The 21,198-nt window shown below is 47.6% G+C and overlaps 2 protein-coding genes across 9 annotated transcripts in view; one reads left to right on the forward strand and one right to left on the reverse strand.

Moving 5' to 3' along the window:
* SYNE2 (spectrin repeat containing nuclear envelope protein 2) overlaps window positions 1–18,801 on the reverse strand; it is a 179,786-nt gene extending 160,985 nt beyond the window's left edge. For 4 of the 8 annotated variants that reach the window (XM_038138490.1, XM_038138489.1, XM_038138483.1 and 1 more), the window contains exon 1: window positions 15,013–15,150. The gene's annotated coding sequence lies outside the window, so the exon portion shown is untranslated. Of the gene's footprint in view, window positions 1–13,576; window positions 14,320–15,012; window positions 15,151–15,325; window positions 15,345–15,379; window positions 15,470–18,638 lie in introns of those variants that run through there. The other 4 variants (XM_038138487.1, XM_038138484.1, XM_038138486.1 and 1 more) reach the window with 4 other exon arrangements.
* LOC119701968 (atherin-like) lies at window positions 9,060–20,521 on the forward strand. Its single transcript, XM_038139288.1, has 4 exons — window positions 9,060–9,141; window positions 14,318–14,547; window positions 14,581–14,841; window positions 20,202–20,521. Exons 1-4 carry the CDS (start codon window positions 9,060–9,062, stop codon window positions 20,412–20,414), a joined length of 786 nt encoding a protein of 261 aa, XP_037995216.1. The 3' UTR covers window positions 20,415–20,521.
* The last annotated feature ends 677 nt before the right edge of the window (window positions 20,522–21,198 follow it).

The raw sequence follows: 21,198 nt of genomic DNA on the forward strand, positions 1-21,198 counted from the left end.
TTTAATCACCACCTTGAAGATGATGACAAATGTCCCAAGTGGGAAGTATGCAAGCAAACTCCCAAACAGTGGAAACTTGCATCTGTTCAAATTCAAAGCACCCACATTTGAGATGGTGACATGGGCAGAGCCAATTTATGTTCAACTGACTTGCATGATGCTAGAGTCACTGGGACAGCAATCCAGAGAAAAGGAGCAGGATTTGCCATTAAAATTCCATTATAGTAACAGGAAAGTATGCAAGGGCCTGAACAACTCTGATGGACATTTCATAAACAACACAAAGTGTATTTTTAACCTACCTTTCTGTCACTGTTCCTCCTCTGTGCCCAACCCTTGCCAGCTACAGCAACAACACAGCACACAGTGTCTCTTTTTATGTGCTTCACTGCACTTCATGTGATGGGACCCCAATCTCAGTTCAGATCTCTAACCAGCAAAGTAGTTAAAGCTAATAAAACTTCCAGGATTTCAAAGCAGAAAGTATGTTAAGGTCTAAAGCAGGAATAAACTATAATTGTTACTTAATTTATGAATTAATTTGCTTCAATTACAGCACATGATCATAAGTAAAGAAAAGCATATGCTCTTATATTCTTTTAAAGTCAATTTATGGCCTCCTTCCCTAAAGGATGGGAAATTTTAAACTGTTTTCTTTTAACACAGACACCACTCAACGAATCCACAGTGCAGGTTATGAAGACACTCAGCTAATACCAGGTAAATTTATGCTAAAGCTTTCATGTCCTTCAAACCCTCAATTCACCATCCAACACAGCAGATGCATTTTGCCCTGTCCCAAGAGAAGACTCCACAGATGCTCTGAAGGAGAGACACAAGTAAAGTCTTGGAGGACACACCTGCAAGGATTAGTCTTCTTTAAAAGGTACAAGGTACAGATTGTCTGAGAAGGGATTATACAGGGACAATACGCCTGCTTTGTCCACCTCTCTGCCCCAAATTTCATTCAAATACTGCATTGTCAATTTTACCTGTATCATTACAGCCTCTGAAGAGTCTAAAACAATCAAGCTCTGAAGAGTCTAAAACCATCAACCAGCAATGGCTTTCACTGGCAGTAGCAAGGATCATCTCTTCTACTTCATATTTAAGTCAGTTATTTTGTTTCATAACAACTCAATGAACTGCAGAGCTAAACCAATCCCTTCCCCTTCAAGAAATGCTGGATGACTAGGAAATACATACCACAGTGTTGAAAAATAAATCAAATGCTTTCAAACTACACTTTGTCACTGGGGAATAAAAACCAAGGTGAAGAGAATGACCTTGTCCTTCCCTCTGTCTGGAGAACCTAGAATTAATGTAGGAAAGCATTAACTGCTTTCACCTTGGGACACCCTTAGAAGTATCACAGAGTCAAAGAGGCAGCTCCAGGCACACTGGGATCTTATTTCCAATGGATTCCTTTCCTGTGGATTAATTTATGTGAATTGCACCAGAGCTGTTGTGAAAGCTCATCTTTTCTTCAACGCAGGGTAAGTCACACAAGAAAGGTGCCATTAGCAATGTCCTCCTGGAGAAGAAAGCTTTCCCTGGTGTTCTCCATGGGGCAAATTCTTGGCCCTCTGGGCTCAATCCGCAGCTCAAATGGTTAAATCATCAAAAAAAAGCTTTTTTTGTTGCCCCTGTGATGAGGGCACTCCTAAGACTCAAACCTACTTCCTCCCCTACCTCTCCAGCTATTTCTACTACAGGCACCTAAAAATATTGGTGGAAATTATATCAGCACAGTTGTACCACATCAATTCTAGTGTAATTTCCCTTCCTCTACCAAATTCAGCTGGTATCAGCCAGCAGATTGCAGAATATCCAGGGCATTAACATACACACATAGGCACACTGATAAGAGAGAAACCCAAGAGCAAGTAGCAGACTGCAAATCTCACGGAACTAACCTGAAAATAATCATACCCAGGCTTTGCATTCCATTATCATAAGAATAGACAACACTGATTTAAATACCTTGTCTCCAGTGAAGCTTAAGACCTAATGAGACCTAAGAGGTGCTCTTCTTAAGCAGGGTCTTTATAAGGACATTCTTGTCTCAGAAGAAAGGGTGAAAAAAGTTTCAGATGGATTTAGAGGATTCATTAGAAAGGATTTCACAGTCTTAACATTAGTTCAGATCAGGGTGGTTTGCAAACCTTGGCTTTCAGCTGTTCCAAGTACTGCAGATGGTAAGATTCCATGGCATGGAAAACCCAGCAGTTAAACCACTGCCACCTTCAAAAACAATGCCTGTAACTGCAGCTAAAACAGGAAATGGGTATTTCATCAATTAATTTAAAGCTACCTCTACAAAGCAGCTGTGCACAGTATTTAGGAAGCAAGGCAAATTAGTATTTTCCACACTGTTCCAGGTAAGAACCTTTTCAGCCTCCAAGTTCACAGCTAACTTGTGCACGTCCCTGCACAGATGTACCCTCAAGGCCCTCCCCAGGAGGCAGTCTTGAAAAATCATATGCCATGAAATTAGCTCAGTTTTGCACTCCTTAAAGCTGAAAGCAGCAGATACCTTGCAAACAAGCCCAGCTAGAGGTATGTGAATATTATAACCCACTGTTAGTAAATCCCTGCTTCACTGGTTTTGCCTTTGGAGATCCATGCCCCATACTTTCCCAATTATGTTGGCTACATGCTTTCCACTGGTGTTGCAATAGGAATTGCAGACATCTTTTCATGGCATCTCCAACCGCTTGTTTTTACTTTTCCTCCTTTGAAGTGCCACTGATTATTTATGACCCACTCAGGGACTCAAAGACCTGCCCTCCACAGAGGCCTCTCCATGTAAACTGAAGTCTGTTCCTAGCAACAGATCATTATTACTCATGCACTGAGCCAAGCCAACATCATGAACAGAAACGGCAGATTTTTATCTTTGGTGAACCAATCCAAAGGAAGTAGAGCTCCACAATGCTGACCAAATGAAGACCCTTTCCTTTTTGGCTATTAACAAAGATCTCTGTTTATTTTAGATTCAGAAAGAAGAAGCAACATTCAGAGGTGTGAGTCTTGAGCCTTGCAAAGTGCTACTGAGCCAGCTTTTTTTGTAAGCTATCTTTCTGTAAGTTTTACAGAGCCTCCCTGAAGGCAAATTATTGGCATCCAAATCATGACCCCATGACCTAAATAATTATCACAGGAAACCCCACATGAAGTTGGTTTTTGCTCTTTTATAATATTTTCTTTTCCCATCATTTCTGATGTACTCACACCTCTGTTAAGCCTGAGAAGTTCACACAGCACTTCAGTGTGATGGTCCTGCTTTCTCCTCAAGACTTCACTTACAGTGGTTTCACCATGTTCTCACTCAGTGGTGGGGAGAAAGGTCTGTTTAAAGGATGCATTTTTATCACCTTGTGTTTAAACACTCTTTTAATTTTTTTAAGATCTTACTCCAAACTGAAGTTCATCCCTTCCACTTTTAAAGTGCTTGCCAACATTGTTCTTCTGGGCCATCTCAGATTGTATCACACACCCAACTGGAATGTGATCACACAGAAAACATGCTGATCCCCCTCCCTTCACAGCCAGATTCCTCAGGATGGCAAAAATCAGGACAGCATCACTGGCAGATCTACCTTGACTTCCTCCCTTGAGGAACTGACAACTTCTCTATGTCTGGCAGACAATCATTTGTCATCATCCAATATGCAATAATGACATATTCTCTGTGCTTCCCTGGAGGAAGAAAAGGACTTCCATTAGGTATCTATCCCTTTGAAGGTGATACAGAAAAGAGGCTATAGCCTCCTGATCCTACATAATACCCAAGAGCAGTCAGATGGGTATCAGCCAGTCTTTTAATAAGTGGTATTAGTGCATGTGGCATCAGAGAGACTCTGCGTTGCCTGGGATGAAGTTGAAATAAGCCTGGCCTTGGCCTAATGCTATCAGTAGCTGGAGATGAAGGAATCCAAAAGAGAAAAACTTGGAAAAGACTGAACAACTCTGCTCAGGTAGAACCAAGCCAAGAGAGCATTAGATAGATCTGCAAGACACCAAGCCTGGAGAACATAAGATCTTCAGGAGATGCAGAGCTGGACATGAAGCTGCACCCCACTGCCACAGAAATGATCTTGTCTCATGTGACCTGGTGCTCTGGAACCAAGTGGACAAGTAAGGACTCCTCCAAAGAAGAGCTGCAAGACCAAGGCAGCTCTTATAAGTTTATTTATGACAAGCAGCAGCAGTACATTTTTGTTATACAGGGACTTCCCAGTGATCTATTTATAGTTTTTGAAAACCAGCCAGGAGAAGCATATGAGTATACAAAAGCCACACCATTTTTAAGGCCAGCAAATGTTGCTAGTTTTTTCTTTGATTTACACATCAGTAACAGTTCCTGTTACAGAAGCACAATGGACCTTCTCATTGTGTTAATCAAGTTTAAAACACTGTTAGCTAAGTGTCTTTCTTGACCTTTTCTCTTTTTGGGGGGGGTGATAATATATCAGTCATCCTGGTACAATTACACAGTTTGAAAACTGCACTAACTCCACGCTGATGCTAACACACACAGAGAAATGCTTTTATTAACAGAGCTAAGCCTTGTTCACACAGTCACAAAGGTTGACCCACAGAGGAGCAGGATGCCATTACTTGCCCCCAGAATAAGAGCCTATCTCACATTTATCTTTTCCCAAGTGGGAAGGTAGTGCCAAAGCACAACAACTAAAATTGCAGAAACAATTCAGTTTTCAACTGGTTTCCAAGATTTTCCATATTGTTAATAAACACAAGAACTGCTCAGGACTTTAAATCACAGCTGTTGAGGTAAAAAAGAGGAGTGCTGAATGCCTGGAGGCTCAGGAGGCTGATGCCATACACCTTGATCACCCCAGGGTGCACTGCTATGCAGGAAGTCGAAAACACCATGGTGACTTCGCGCCTCCATCAACGTCAAAGGCTCCAAAACACAAAGCCGTGAGCACATCCCAGCCCAAAACTACCTGTGCAATGCCCAGAAGCCTCCAAATATGTCCAAAAAGCCATTCATCTGTTGCTGTGAGCCCAGAATGGAAAAGCTTTTCCAGAGCAGGGGTAGCTCTTGCACTCCTCAGCCAGGCAGAGCGGCTCCAAGGCCGCTTCCCGCAGATAACGGGGCTGTGGGGAAGGGTTATCACAAAAACAACACGAGAACACGGGCTGGCTCCAGGTCCGTGCTGTACCTGGGAACTGCATCCAGCGCACAAACGCAACCTCCTCCTACGCTCCGGGATAACTGGAACATGCCGGGATAACTGGGAACGCAGGCAGCAAGACGACAATCGCTGTCATGTCACTCCTATGAGCCTCTCCCCCCTTTTCCCAGGACAGACAGCCCTACTGGCCGCTCGCCCTGGCTAGCTGGGCCCAGGCTGCAGCCACGGAGCAGCCACGCCGTGCCCGGCCTCCGGTGGGAAGGGGAAAGGGCGCAGCGCGGCCGGGCAGCGCCGCGGGGCGCAGACAGACCTCTGACCTTTGGCTGAGCAGTTCCCAGCACACAGCTCCACTCTCCCAGCCCCTCGGCTTCCTGGCCCGGGTCCGGCTGTACAGTAGGGAAGGGACGGGAAAGGGGCGAGAATGGCCTGCACTCACAGAGAGTTACAGCTCTCATGCCTGATCGGAACAAACCGGACTGTACTGCCCACGCTAACCAAGCAAGAAGCATTGCAGTGAGTTGTTACTCTTATTTACAAGTGTTTCCCTCCCTTGAATTGCAACTGAAAGTGTTTTAACACAGACTCACAGGCACACTGGAACCACTTTACATGGTAAAGACATTTAAAATAGCAATATATAACAACTACACCTTCTTGGCATTAATGGCACGATATTAATGAGAAACAGGCTTCTAGTAATATTCTGCTTTTGAAGGAATACAAAAAATGTTTCCTTCCCATTGCCTTTCCAATTCCCTTTTTCCCCAAATAAAGGAAACAGTCAGATGGTTAACAAACACATTATTCTGTTGAGCAAAGCTCTCCTAAGCAATAAAAGGCCTGGAGAATCTAAATTAAATCATAACACTGTTCAGAAAGACCTTCCTGAAGAGCAGTAATAAATATACTCTTTTTTAGGAAGTTAGGAAAAGAGAAAGGCACTAGGGGTAGTGGCAATCTGAACACAGGAGTTTCCACTAAAGCAGGGACTTGTTCTGACTGAGCAGAATCCCTGGAAGCAGCAGAGCAATGTTTGCACAACAGACCTCGCAGGCAGAGCTGGGAAAGGGGAGGAAGGTGAACTGCACCGTGGATTTGGGAGCCTAAAGAAAAAGGGCACGTCTCAAGCTAAAGCCATCTACTTTTTGGCAGTATTCTTGCAAGGATCACATCCTTGTTGTGACTGCTAAATATAGCAGAGAAAAGGAATCTACTTCAAGTAGGCTCTCTCCAGCAGTGCTCACTGTTTTACGCAGGCAGGAGAAAAACACAAAAGAGAGATTTGTCAAGCAAATGGAAAACGAAGCTTGCCAAATTTGAAGGGCAAATTACAATTTAAATGATAGGTCCTAGCCTGGCAGCTGTGAATTCATCAGCTTCTCTCTCAAGCATGTCCAATCAAGGCTGCAGCAATGCAAGCTACTGTGATTCCACAGCACACCTTTCCTCTGACTTGGAGGGACTGCCTCTCCAAAGAATGAGTTTTTCATGTCCCTATAATTCTTCTAGCTGAAAATTCCCTTCAAAGTGCTAGTTCAGGGTCTTGTTTGTTTGTTTTATGCCTTCTGTCCCACATGCTTCAAGGTCTGTGGGCAGAGCAGCCTTTCTACAAGCACAGCCTGCACGCTCGCATGCCTGTGCTGGTTCTGCATGTACAAAAGGGGCCCCTCAACAGTGGCATCTCCCACACTGACTGTGCAGGACCTCCTCCACTAAGAAAAGCACTTTCCTTTACCATTTAAGACAAATAAAATATTTTGGTCTTTAAGCAATTAGCTGCTTTAGGGGAAAGAAAAGAAACCCACAAATGTACACCTCTGATTTATAGCACTGTTTCAAGCTTGTAGAGTAACTTTTGGTGTGCAGTGAAAACCTGGCCAAACTATTACTACTTCCAGTGCTGATGCCAGAGAAGACCAAACAGCCAAAGGGCTCACAGACAACCCAAGAGAAAGAATTTGATGTTGCACAGTAAACTGCTAGAATAAACTCTTCTTGCTATATAAAATTAAAAAGTAAAATCCAGGTGCAATTGCAAAGCCAAGTACTCCAAACTACAAGCAGCCCAGATTAAAGAATGCCTTACTTATATCATGCATTCCACTTCTGCACACTCAGGGTGACAAGAGTCTTTCCATCCAAGTCTGAACCACAGGGTGACCAGGCTGCGTTTTTTGAGAATCAGGATTTCCTACAACGCAGACAAACCAGAAGAGATGCCCGTGAGCCCTGTGCATCTCCCTGGCTGAAAGGCAGCAGCATTACTGACACCGAAGTTACTTACAGACAAGCCCAGTCAAGCACCAGAGGCCCTGTTGCGTAAGCAGAGCTGCTGCTCCATCCTGTCCCGGGCCAAGCAGGTGAGGTAAGACAGGAGCCAGCCCCAGCCAGAGCCAGCTCCAGCCCACCGAGGTGTGTCTGTGTTTCTGGACAGTTTTTAGGAACACACCTCTGGCAGTCACCATCCAGAATAAAACCCCAGCAGGGAGGTGGCGTGTGATCACCAACACAAGCCCTTGGAACAGGATATGCTTCAATTTCCTCACAGTTCACACACTGGCTTTCAGTACAGTGAACTCCTGGACTGGCTTCCTGCAGAATTTTTGCAAGAAGAAACATGTTCAGAGTCACCTCTGAGCTTTGCAAAGGTGATGCCTTCGCTCACCAACATTATCTGTAAAGGCATTCCAAGGCTACCTACAGCACCAGGATGGCACAACTGCTCTGCAGGAACACTGTTTGCTGACACTAAATTGCACAGATACCCATTTCCACCCCCTGAGGAACTCCTGAGGTGACCTGGACATGTAATTGGGAAGAAAATCTGGATTTTTCACTTCTCCAAAACAAAGCCAGTCCTGCTCTTGATTCCCTCTTACAATAACAAGCTCTGCTTTCTCCATCCCAGGGGTATTTCGTCATCAACATTCCACCCAGTTTTGCATAAGAAACAACACTGCAAACTGTTTATCATACACTCTTTTTTAAAAAAAAAAAAAAAAAAAAAGCCTACCAAACAACCCTAAACCTGTCAGCCTTAACTGTGAAACCACTTGTTACAGGCTGAGCAGTTGAAGAAACAGCATGACAATGCCAGGAAATACCTGGAATTGATCTTCAAAGTATATTTTTGGAGACTGGCTTTTCTCCCAACTCTTATTTAATCATTTGCTCTTTCCCTCCTCTCCCCAGTCGTTCTCTCTGAGGTCAAATTGCAATCTGTTTCACCTCCTGGAGTTCACCCACAGACCCCCTAAGAAGAACTTTAGGAATCAAATTCTGGCTCAGACAACACGTTCTTTCTATTTCATGGCTATCATATTCTTTCTCAGGTATCAGGAAAAGATAGAATAGTCTGGTATTTGTCTAGAATCAGACGTGCACAGGATCCATTTAACACTCAGTACCTGAGTGCTGTGCTTCATATCTCTGCTACACAAGCAAATTTCTTCAGCTAAGTCTCTCCCTTGACATTTAGCTCATTTAGCAAAAGAAGTTTTTCTACTGTGAACTAGTTCTTCACACAGGAGGAATTTTACCCTTAGCCTCCCTGGTTTATCAGCTCAGATAAGCTTTTGCTGCAAGAGCTGTTGATTTCTTTTCCAGACTGCTTAATAACACAATGGTGGCAACACCTCAGAGGCGACCAGAGGGTGGCCACCAGAGGTTTGCATTTAGACCTATCTATTGCATGCTGTGGATGTGTCTGTTTAAAGAGGTTCCACACATCACCCAATCACCAGGGAACAGCCACACCTGCTGTCCCAGGCCACCACAAGACTGAACTGTTGCACATTTACCCCAAGGTCCAGGTGCTTGTGACTGAGAGCACACACACAGAGTCACCCTCAGCAGCCTCGAGGGTGCACAATACTTCAGCATTGCACCTGAACGATGGTTTTTTGCAAGAGAAAGGACAGGGAAAGGAGGATGAGCCTATGCAATTTTGCAGAAGGTTTCCAGCCAAATGAAGCGAGTACGTACCAGGTGCTGTCCACCACTGAGAGCCAGTGCCAGCATGGCCCCCGGGGGTGCAGCAGATTGCAAGGCAGCTGCAAGGAGCTCAGGCAGGGGAAGGAGCACACCCCTGGGAGCCCACAGTGTCCTCACTGCTTCCACCTCTGCCACTAACCTGATGTGCGACCTTGAAAATGCCACTCTGCAAATCCCCTTCGGCCTCTTACTTATAGCAGATTGTCAGGTCCAGCCCAAAGCTTGTCTGAGTCCAGGGACTGACCAGAGGTGAAGGGTGGATTTAAACTGGATGTTGCTGCCTGCTCCCCAGTCTCAGGTACAGCCAAATGCCTTACACTGCACAACCAACACTGACTCTGGTGGAAATGAGGACACGCAAAGCCCTTCTAGATGCTCTGCTGAGACATGAGACACTTTGGCCGAGATTCAGCTCTCCTGACACTGAACAGCCACAGGAGCAGCACCTCTGTAAGTGCTCTTTGTTTGAGCTCAGCAGAAACAATGGAGAGGAACAGGCACTTTTAGGGCAGTTTGTCCAATGTATTTTTAGATGTCCAACCCAGTGTGGATGAATCATGGCTCAAAAGCGTGTGCTCCTCTCCAGTGACTATGAAAGGAGTCTGGAGAACTGTCTTTCGTGCAGATGTTATATAGTTTGGCAAGATGAACTGTGGCCTTTTAAGATGGGGGAAAGGAAGGAAACAAAGCAGCACCCCCTCGGGTTACACTGAAGAATCCTCCAAGGCTCTGTGCTTCCCTCCCCAAGAAACACCTTGTAACTAGATGATACACAACCACCTTCTTTGCCAGAAAAATTTCATTCAGTTACTGAACTTGCATATTTCACCAAATATTCCTGCAAGCAGAGCTGCACATTGCTCACAATTCAAGAGCCTCCAAGAAGCTGGACATGCTTCTTGTGAGTCAGCTTTCGTTCCTTTCCCTGCATCATTTAGGTGGTTATTAACAACACAAGCCCACGCAACACAGAGGTCTCTAATGGAAATTGAACAGAACCCGTTTCTCAAGTGCTTCTACAACCACTTCATGGATGGATGTAGAAGCTGTGTGTCACAGACCAAGGGGTACCCAATGTATTCGTTCCCCTCTCTGCTTAAACCTTTGCTCCACCATCCACCAACTCCTGGTCTTTCTCCTGGCAACCAACAACCCAGAAGATTCAGAAAACATAACTTTTTCCCGCAAATCCCACATTTCTGCCTCCTCCCTACATTTCCACGAAAGTAATTACAAGTGCTTTGTTTTCCATCTTAATTGCCATTTCCTTTGATAGAACTTACAGCCTAAGTCTTAATGCTCAGATAACTAATGCCATTCTTTTCTCTTCTTCCTCATCCCTGGTCACAAACAGAATTGCTTGTACCAGGGTCAGCAGTTCCTTAAAAAGCTCTCAAGCCAATCTGTGCAGCTGCATTGTGCAGGGAGTTATCAGCAGGCTGCAGGAAGGTTAGAAAGCAAACATGCCTCCCTACAAGACCAAAGTTATGCCTGGAGTCAAAGCCCTGTCCCGTTTCCCCTCCTGTGGGGAGATAACAGCCTGTTCTACACCAGCTCTTTCCCCCACACAGCTTTCTGCTGGGCACACAAGCTGAGCTAAACAGAAGTTTCAGCCCCACTCCCTCTTCTGTCCCTGTCCTGGTCCCTCTGCATCTCCACTGGAGCAGATTGTTCCATCTCCTGCTGAGAGTACTGTCATTTAGGTGATCTACAGAGGTTGTCTTCTTTATACCCTCACCAACACCAGGAGCTGTGTGTGAGCCATGAAGGTGGCAGGAAGCTGGCCAGTATTCAACAGCAGTATTTAGTCTGCAATCCTTCTGCAAAGAAAATGCTCCAAACAAGAGGGATCTCTCCCCTCTCAGCATTACCCCAAGCCAAAATACATTCATCCTCCACAGTGACTGCTTGCTACTGGCACCCTTCATGCTCTGCAGGGTGCAAGCCAGTCCAGGAAGGGCAAGGCAGTCAAATTCATGTCCTGTGGGATAACATAAGCTGCATTTTATGATTCATAGTCCAGCAGCTATATGTTCTACTGCAGGTATAAACTCCTGCTCCTCCTGCAGGAACTGCATATTGGCACAAAGAGAGTGGGGTGAACATTGCCTGTCCCTTAGCATGGATATACCACTTGTACTCCCATACATTTACATTCCTGACCAGATCATCCACACCAGCTGAAGTAAAAAACTCCCTCTGACCCAAGTCAGGTCTTGATTCCTCCTCTAGAGAGCAAAAATAGCAAAATCAGCTCAACCTGCTCTGCCAGTGTCTACATGGCCACCTCTGCCTCAGTTACAGGAGTCCCCCACCCAAACGGTCAAGGGATGAAATTCAAGCACGGAAAGATTAGGTGAGAGGTGTATAAAATGTCACCTTCCCTTTAATCACAGCTTATGGATCCATCCCAAAGCATTACTCACGCAGTGCTCCACACTCCACATTGCGTACAATCCCACTGCCTAATCCAGCTACTTGTTCAAACAGGCACGTTGCTAGGAGTGGGTCCTTGCCCTCACTGGGAGCATTCCTTCAAGACCACATCCTCTCCCACATCTAGAAGTACCATGACAGCTCAAAAAATCCTGCAGGAAAGGTAGAGCAAGCGTGGTGCACACACAGCTCATCCCTTCAACAAGACACAGCCCATGGCCGTCCTCTCCCACGCTGCCAGATCGTGTTGGGGAAACACTTCAGTTGTGGTAAGCAACAGATAAGCATCTCTGCACCGACACAGAAAAAGCATCTCAGCTGGTAGACTTTTAAAACCGGTATTTATTGTGCCTCAGGGAAGAAAATAAATTGGCTAAATGGGCTGAAAGGCACAGCTTCACTAGGAAGAGCTTGGACTGTCTCTTCACATCTTTCGGCACAAACCCGGCCATTGAGAGCCCAGATCTAAAACAGAGCCGCAGTTGCTAAGAAAACAGCGCTGCAAACAGATGTCAGGAGATGATTCATGGAGTAAGGGCATATCCCTGTACTACAGATAAACCAAAATGAATGAGCCTCTTTATACCTGATCTCCCAAGCTGGCCTTCTTCATACCCGCTTTGGGACTCTTTCTTTAGTTCCTTTCTATATTCAGCTGTTGAGGAAACGGAGCAGAGCTGAACTCACTGTTTATGGAATAATTACTTGTAAAGAGGTTTTACAACGTGCATGATTAACTCCACAAATGGATTAAATTGTGGCCCATTTGTCCCGTAAAACAATGCAATTTTCTCCCAAAGCTGCAATCTTTCCCAAAACATATCACAAGGAGTAACACAAAACATACCGATAAAAACTGCAAAGAAACAAACAGTAACTGGTTGGGGTTTTTTTTCTTACTTTCTCTTTCAACATAAAACTTAAAATTAGCAGCTAGGGAGATAAAGCATTTTCAAGCTATTAGATCATTAGCCAGCAATGCATGCGGCTCCTTGAATTACTTCATTGTGTCTCTGCTTAAAATCTTTGCCTGACAAATAAATAAAAAATAGCCAGCGCACTACAGGACTGGTCAAGTGCTACTGACACCAACAAAATTCTCAGTTACTTTACTGAACTTTTAATCTGACTTAATAGGAGAAAGATGAGGTCCTTCCTTAGAATATACAGAATCATGTAACATCCTGAGTTGGAAGGAACCCCCAAGGAGCATTAAAGTACAATTCCTTTGCCCCTCTTAAACCACCATGCTCAAATCTTAGCACTGCATGGTATCAGCAGCACTTAACATAGAGTTTTCTGAGGGTATTTGTAAGGAATTGTTTAAATAAAGGAACTTTGATACATTTTTTTAATAGAAAACTCAGGTAAAAAGGTAATTATCATTCATTACCATTCATTAGGAAGAAGGGAAGAACGAACATTAATTTATACATTTCTGAATAGGTGTTTGTACAGCGTTTCGCATGAGGGGGGGCCAAACATTGCCACTGCACACATCAGTGACACCTTATTGTGGTCACTGCCGGTGTTTCACCTCCAAATTCCAGCGTCACCACCCATCCCTCTCTCTTCAACTCATCCCCACTGCCACCACCTACAGATGCCAGGGCTTCTTCTCCCCTGCCACCTCCTGCTCACTTCAACCACCCCATCCTCTCTTGCTGTGACATGCTGCCTTCTGCCTCGGAAATCAATTATTTAGGCTGCCCTGATTTCAGCGAGAGGTGGCTGTGTCTGCACACACTGTTATTGTGAGCAGAGTTAGCAGCTGCCACCCCGCTCCTTCTCAGAGCTACAGAGCCACCCCAGAAGCGGCTGAAGACCATGACACAGCTAACCAGGCGCCAGCAGCCGCGTGTTGCTTCTGCAGGAATTGCATTTCACACAGAGATGTAAACAGAAGTGCCCGCCAAGCTACAGCTCTGCTCACTCGGCCAACAGTCACAATAACGAGCCAGGACGCTGCACGTGGCACTTACGTCTTTGTCTGTCGGTCTGTCCTGCAAGGGCAGATCACCCTGTGAGCTGAGAGGGAGGAAAACTCAGGAATGACAGAAAGAGGGGGAGAGGACAAGCAGGACACAGGGAAAGAGGAAAGCAAAGGCATGAGGAGGCACACAGTCCCAGACATGACAAAGGCTGCGAGAAACTCTAAGACTTGCTTCAAGTTTTCTCTCAGTAGATTCCCAGTAACTTGAGGAGGGTGCACCTGCTCTACTTCCTGATGCCTCCAGCAGCTCTCAGGAGAAATAGAGAAGAACAATTCAGTTTTGGAGCCACAGGGATAGGACTGCGTCCAGATTCAGTTCTGGACGGTGAAAGGAGGACAAGGGGCATTCCCTTAAACCCACAAACACTCAGAGCACCTGACACTAAGATAGCACCAAGTTACAGACAAGAAGCCCCACGTGCGGCATCCCATGGGCTCGAATAACACAGATCCGTAAAAACTGCTCCGAGAGGGAGCAGGCGGATGCCAGGAGCCCTGGAAAGACGGGAGGAAGGGAGGGAAGGCAGGAGGGAGGCTGGCAGCGAGGCGGGAAAGAGAAAGGAGCCCATGTGCAGCGGGAAGCACAGAGCGCGCGAGTCCGCAGCGGGCAGCGCTCCACCGGGGCAGCAGCACCGGCAATAAAACACAGCGCAGGGAGGATGCCGCTGCCTCCCGCGGCCCTCCCAGAAGAGCAGTCGCTCCCTTTTCCCGAGAACTTTGCCTGAGTAAGTTTGCACGATCAGTTGCCAAACACACAACCCTAGAGATACGGAGGCTCCCAGCGGTACGCACGGCTCCCCGGGGAAGCGCCGGTCACCTGCCCGCACCCCCTGCGCGCTCCCCCGCCGCGGGACAAGCCGGCCCCGGGACAAGCCGGCTCCGGCCGGAGCTCCTCCGGCAGCGCGGCCCCCGCTCGGGGAGGGCAGGGCAGGACCGCGGGGGCGGGAGCTCGCTCCAAGCTCGCTCCAAGCCCGCTCCAAGCCTGCTCCAAGCCCGCTCCCGCCGCCGGCCGAGCCCGCCGCGCTCCCCCCGCGCAGCCCGGCGAACTCCCGCCGCTGCCCCGCCGCGGTGCTTCCCCCTTTTCCCCGGCTTTCGCAGCGCTGGGAAAGCGGGGGGACGCGCTCCGGGAGCGCGGTCTCTCCATCCGCGCCCCCGCCGCAGCGACGTCCCGCGGGGGGCGCGGGCGGTGCCGAAGGTGCAGCCGGCACCGAGGGAACAAAGGCGGCGGCGGCAGCGGGGAACAAAGAGCGGCAGGTACCGGCGCGGCGGAGGGCGCGGGCAGCGGAGCGGGGCGGGGGCGGCGGCACCGGCGGGCCGGGGCGTAGGGGCCGGAGCGGGCGGGCAGCGCCGCCGCTCCCTCACAAAGGCGCAGCCGGGGCCGCGCCGCAACTTCCCGCGGGCGGGTCCCCGGCGGGGCACACTCACCGCGGGCGCAGTCCCGGCATCGGCGGCGGGCGCGGGTGGCGGTGCCGAGGGAGGGAGGGAGGAGGAGGAAGAGGAGGAAGGACGGACCGGCCGCTCCCCGCCCCGGCCGCTGCCAGCGAACGAGCGCGCTCCCCGCCCGCGGGCCGGAGGGCGGCGCGGCCGCGGCCCCCGCGGCCCGGCCCGGCCCGGCCCGGCCCCGCCTCCCCCGCCGGAGCGCCCCCCGCCCGCGGGACACCCCCGGCACGGCCGCGGGTCGTGGGGTGCCCGGCCAGAGGAGGGGACAGCCCCGGCTCCCCGCCCCGCCTGTCCTCACCAGCCTTGGCTTCGGCGTGCGGGGTTTCCCGGTGTTTTCCCTCCCGGCGCTTACCGGGACGGCGCTGTTCATCCCGCCCCTCGTGAGCAGCCGGGCAGGGCCACAGGCGCGCTGTGTCCATGTGCTTCAGAGCAGGGACTTGTGCTGGAAGTGAGAAAACCTGTGTGTTGTAGGAAGCGTTTTCTGTCTGGGAACGTTTGGGGTTACAGGTGATAGACAAAAATAAAATACTTCGTCACGGATGTGCGGCATGCCCCCCAAATCAAATTTAGAAGATCACTGGAGACCTGTCCAGTTTGTGCACAGCCTCCACAGCCCTCCCCAAGCTGAGCTCTCCTCACCTCAGGCACAGACCCCAGGTATGACCCTCTCTTCCAGATTCAGACTTTCCTCAAGTTTAGGGACAGAATCATCTGGCCATGCCCAGCCAGAACTCTGGAAGGCAGATGCGGATCAATTACGTAAACAAAGGTTGGGAGTCTTTTTTTAGAACTCAGAGGAGGGTTTGTGGAGGAGGAAAAGCAAGGAATTCCTTAGATTTGTTCTATTTGATACTGGATATCTTTTGGCTGTAGACTTCAGAAAGTGAGAAGATACAAATATTAGGATTAAGCTGTGCTCTACACACCCAGAGGTCAGCCAGCTATTCAAAGGATATGTAACTTTCCAAAAGCCACTTTCTGCCAGTGTCAATACACTGGGCTTCTCCTCAGTCTGTGCTGGTAAAACATCAACCACCTTAAAAGAGGGAAGCGACTGAGGTCCTGTATTTGAAGGCTACAATACCAAATGTACCTGCTTACTTAAGCTTGTCTTTATACCCACAGATCTGCCTAAAGAAATTCTGCAAGATTGGAGCCCTGATTTTTTGCAAAGAAATTTTTCTTTTCTAGGCAAAAGTGAATCCTGCGCCTTTTCAGTGTCATTTCAGCTGGCCTGAGAATGCACTGACTTGCAGAAGGAACAATCAAAGCTGGCTACTACTTGCCTGCCCTGCCTTGGCAAACACCTGGTCCAATTCATGCTTTATTGCCGACCTGGCAACAAACCAACCTGTGATGGTTCTTTGTATACTTCTTTTGCTTGTTTTATTGAGGATTAATTAGTGTTTGTATAGTGACACAGCTGTCTGGTTCTCCATGGACACAGCTGAAGGCAAAGGCCTTTGGGCTATGCTGTGGTTTCCTAATTCCTGTGTTATGGCTACTGTAATGCACATCCTCAAAGTGAAACAAACATTTCTGACTGATTTATGACTTTTGACTGCCAGGTTTCTTGTGCTAGAGGAAGGAGAGAAGAAGATGCAGTATCAAAACCAAGCTGCAATACTTGAAGAGTTATTTCAAGTCCCCTGTTGATCACTTGAGGCTCTTGCACATGCTATGAAATTCACCAGAAGATGTCTCATGGAGCCTTGATCTTTTATGCCTTGGAGAACAGCATCCCACATTATCTCTCCATGTTCTTCTCACTGACTTCACCCTGCCATGAATCACAGGGCTCCTCATCCCAGCATACCCAGCGCTGCAAGCGTGCCAGGCTGTGTCAAACACAGCACAGGTCCCAGCCCAAGGTGCTTGTTTTCACTCAAATTACACATTTCATAACTTGCTTGTAAAGCACTTTGAAGATATGACACTAACTGTTGCTAACACAAAATGGTATTGTTGGACAGGTTTAACGTGAGCAATTAAACAGTAATTCCATAAAAAAGGTTCAAGACACAAAGGTAGAATTAAGTCATAGATGCCTACTTTGTATCCAAATCTTCATGCTGTTGATTACTTAGACTGACACTGAAAATAAGCTTTCATCTCTTTTCCCACACAGCCTTCCAGCTAGGAGCTGCTAAGGCCCTGTGCTCAGACTATAACTGCTTTGACAGGTACCTGGGTGCTGCCAGCAAGGATAGGAAGTGCCTGACACGGATCAGGCTCTGTGGAAGGTGAAGGTCTGGAAGTTGTGAGAGCAGGGCTCTTGCCTGCTGTCTATAGCTGTCCAAAATGAGCTGTCTGGATGGATGCACAGAGCACTGGGGAAAAGCCCTACAGAGCAGCACTGTCAGGCAGTGAGGATGAGAAGCCCTCATAATTCCCATTAAATTCCCTCCTGAAAGAGAGTTTGATCAGTTCAGCAGTGATGCCTGCCTCACCGTCTTCCCACACCACCCAGAATGGCAAAGCCACAGAGCTGAATGTTTCTTGTACAAGGCATCCAGGCAGCGATTGTCCTCCTGTGCTGGGCACTGGTGAGGCAACACACCTCAGATCCTGGGTTCAGTTTTGGGCCCCTCACTACATGAAAGACATTGAGGGTCTGGAGCACAAGTCTGATGAGGAGCAGCTGAGGGATCTGGGGGTGTTTAGCCTGGAGAAAAGGAGACTCAGGAGACCTTACACTCTTTACAATTCCCTGACAGGAGGGTGTAGCCAGGTGGGGATCAGGCTCTGTTCCCAGGTAACAAGCGACAGGATGAGAGGAAAATGCCTTGAGTTGCAGGGGAAGATTTCATTGGATATTTGGAAAAATTCCTGTACTGAAAGGGTTGTGAGGCATTGGAACAGGATGCCCAAGGAAGCGGTGGAATCTCCATCCCTGAAGTGTTCAAAAGACATGTGGATGTGGCACCTGGGGACTTGGTTTAGTGGTGCTGTGTTAACAGCTGGACTCAATGACCTCAGAAGTCTTTTCCAATCATAATTGGAAGGTTGGTCCATAGATCCCACAGGGATCAACAGCCTGAGCTTCATGGTAGGATATTCCTTCCATAATGCAGAATTTGCATGCCTAGATTCCAACATTGGAGGGAGATCAAATGTCCCCAAATCCCAGCCCCAATCTGGATAAAGTGTTAACTCTGAATGATTGTGATGGCTATGTAAACTAGTTTTGTTTGGATACTCCAAGTTATGTTTGCTCTGCAGTCTGCCAGGAGAAACCTTTGGCTTAGTGACCCTCCTCTTTCCCCTGTGTGCAATCCCCTGTGCCGTGCTGGCACAGCGTGCGTGCTGGAGCTGGGAATCAGATGAAAGTTAGCCCTGAAGAAGAATACTTTGTTTTGATCTGGATTGCTCCCAGGGTTTGATTGTGGTGTGGACACACAAAGAGGTATGTCAGCACAACAGAGAGGGCAGCAGGATCTAGCACAGGGATAGGAATGCACAGCAGAAGCTGGAGTTGGGAACAGGACACTAAGCAAGAAAACAAGGGATCAGCACTGTGCCCCTCTGTGCCCAGCTGCTTTGTGTTCACCCCATCCCTTGCAGGAGAGAGAACTGGGAAAGGGGAAGAAGGGGTGAGAGTAGAAACTCACCTTTGGACTTTCCAAAAGATCTTCCACTCTGCTGGTGTAGCAACACCAAGGAAATACGGCTGCAATTTTGCAGGCACCATTTTTGGCGGCAGCAATTTGATGGACCAGTCAGGTTATGCTCCCTCTGTTGTGCTGGTGCAGCTCTTTGTGCTGTTGTGTTGTCAAACAGACCAGGAAACTGCTTTAAAAAAGCAGCACCCTCCCCTCCTCAGTTATTTTTACCCTGGCTCGGTTCCCAGACACAATTCACCTTGTCTCCACTGAGGTGCAACTGGAGGAAGAGTGCTGGAGTGGGAAAGTGTAGCCAGAAGCAGTAAAACAGGGCTCTGCCTAAACCCACTGTGCCCCTCAAAAAATGCCCGTGGCCCAACACCTTGGGGAGAGTTTCCCTTCAGCAGTCGCAGCCAGCTTGTTTGTCAGAATTAGAGAGATCAAAAAAGAGGAAAGGAAGGTTGAATCCATGCAGGCACGTGCAACATTTGCATACTGTTTTCCTCTGGAGAACATAAAAGGAAATCTGACAGTAATCATGTTAGAAATGCTCGCTGTTCCCCTCCCATGTGATCTAAGCTGTGTGTATAACACTGTCCCTGGCATGTAAGACGGCTCCAGCCGATCGCCGGGGCGCCGACGCTGCCTCCAACACCCGGCTCTTTCTGCTGAAGTCAGTGGAAACACTTTGATGGTTAAAGGTGCCCATGCCTAAATGCTCTGTTAGGTCACCAGCTAATTTTAGGATGGAGGAGCACAGTTCCAAAAGAGAAAATCAGGTTAATAATACTTAAGTCGCAGCAAATCTGTAGGAAATCACCTGGAATAGGTCCATAATTAGCAAATCTACACTTCTCAAAGAAGAAATCCTCACCTTTTCTTCAGTTCCCTTTTTCCCTTGATTTTGCCTGTGGACTGGGGCTCCTGTGGCTAAAACAGGATGAACTGAGGACTTCTACTCTTAGAGATTAGTACCTGGCAGCATCCAGGAGCCAGAACCATGCACTTACATCTTTCTATACAGGATTGCATTAGGGAGATGTTTACTGTCTTAAAGTGAACAGTGCTGGTGTGAATTCCCAAATTTTTCAGAACTAAGGCACTGGATTCTGCTCATACAGAGGCACATCCCAGGTTAGTCTCCTGAGGACAGGCACCTGCCATCTGAACTGTGCCGGGCTCATTTTGCTCCATTTGTAATGCAGGCATCGTGCATGAATGAAGGTTCCCACCCTGTTTTCCCACCTCCCAAAGTGCACCAGCTTCTCAGTTACAGGTGAGGAGGGTTTGTTACACAAAGAAACGGAACTTCAGATTTCACCCTGAAAATTAAAATTCAAAGGTGATCATCCCTAACCCTCAATTCCATCTAAGTGGGGTTTTCTGGATTGCAGGTTGTCTTAGGCAAGATGCAACCAGGAATATGTATTCTATCACCATCTGTTGAAACCAGGTGGAGCAGTGTTCTTTTTCTCTTCCATGACCCATCCCTCATAACTCCAGGGGTGGATATCATCTGTTAATGGACCGGCTGTTAAAAGCACGTGGGGCAGTTTGCTTTATCTCTTCCAGGACCCATTCACCTCTGGTAATGGGCCATTGAGTGTCACTGCACAACTGATAAAATTACATCATCCCATTGGGAGATGCTCCGCCCAGGGGGGGGGAGCCAACCATTCCTACCTGGATAAAAATTTGAGATTTGGAATACCAGAAGAGCTTGCTTCCACTGCATTCCCAGAAGAAGATCGGGCCCATCTACACCACCACTGGAGCTTCAGATGAAAACTTCACCCTTCTACAGGATCAGTGCTTCAACAGAACCACAGCTGTCACTGCAGGAGGGCTGCAGCCACCATTTAATGAGGCTGCTGCCACCACCCTAAGCCACAGGGTGTAGGTTGTATTCTGACTCTGGCAGTGTTGTTTTGTATTACTGCCTTTCTATTTTAATTTTCCTAGTAAAGAACTGTTACTCCTATTCCCATATCTTTGCCTGAGAGCCCCTTAATTTCAAAATTATAATAATTTGGAGGAAGGATGTTTACATTTTCCATTTCAATGGAGGCTCCTGCCTTCCTTAGCAGACACCTGTCTTTTCAAACTAAGACACAGGTATTTACTGAGGGTATTTACCTCTGACCTGTCTAAGTCCTGCTTGAGGTACCAAAGTGCCTTTGTGGGTCCTACTTGAAACCTTGCATTCCTGATTGACTTAGTGGACTTAGCAGATTGTGAGTCTGTTGGACTCCTGATAAGATCAGGTCAAGCTTTTACAGACTTTTAGGAGTCCACAAGACCTTGACCCAACCTCATCAGTAAATTCAGGCAAGGTTTTGGATTCAGGATCCCCTTATCTTAAACCCAAACGTTTATCCACTTTTTTCACTTACATTAGTCAGTCTAACAAAAAATAATACCCCTTCTATCCTTGGACTGTCACAGCTGCAGCCCTTCTGTTTTTGAGAGCTCTGTAATCAGCCTGCAGTCAAGACCACACCAGTCTTGTCAGCTTTGTCCTCGTGCTCCAAGGCAGGCTGGTGCCTCCCACACACTGTGTATCTCACCA

The sequence above is a fragment of the Motacilla alba genome, chromosome 5 (assembly GCF_015832195.1).
Source record: "Motacilla alba alba isolate MOTALB_02 chromosome 5, Motacilla_alba_V1.0_pri, whole genome shotgun sequence".
In the NCBI taxonomy this organism is placed as follows: domain Eukaryota; kingdom Metazoa; phylum Chordata; class Aves; order Passeriformes; family Motacillidae; genus Motacilla; species Motacilla alba.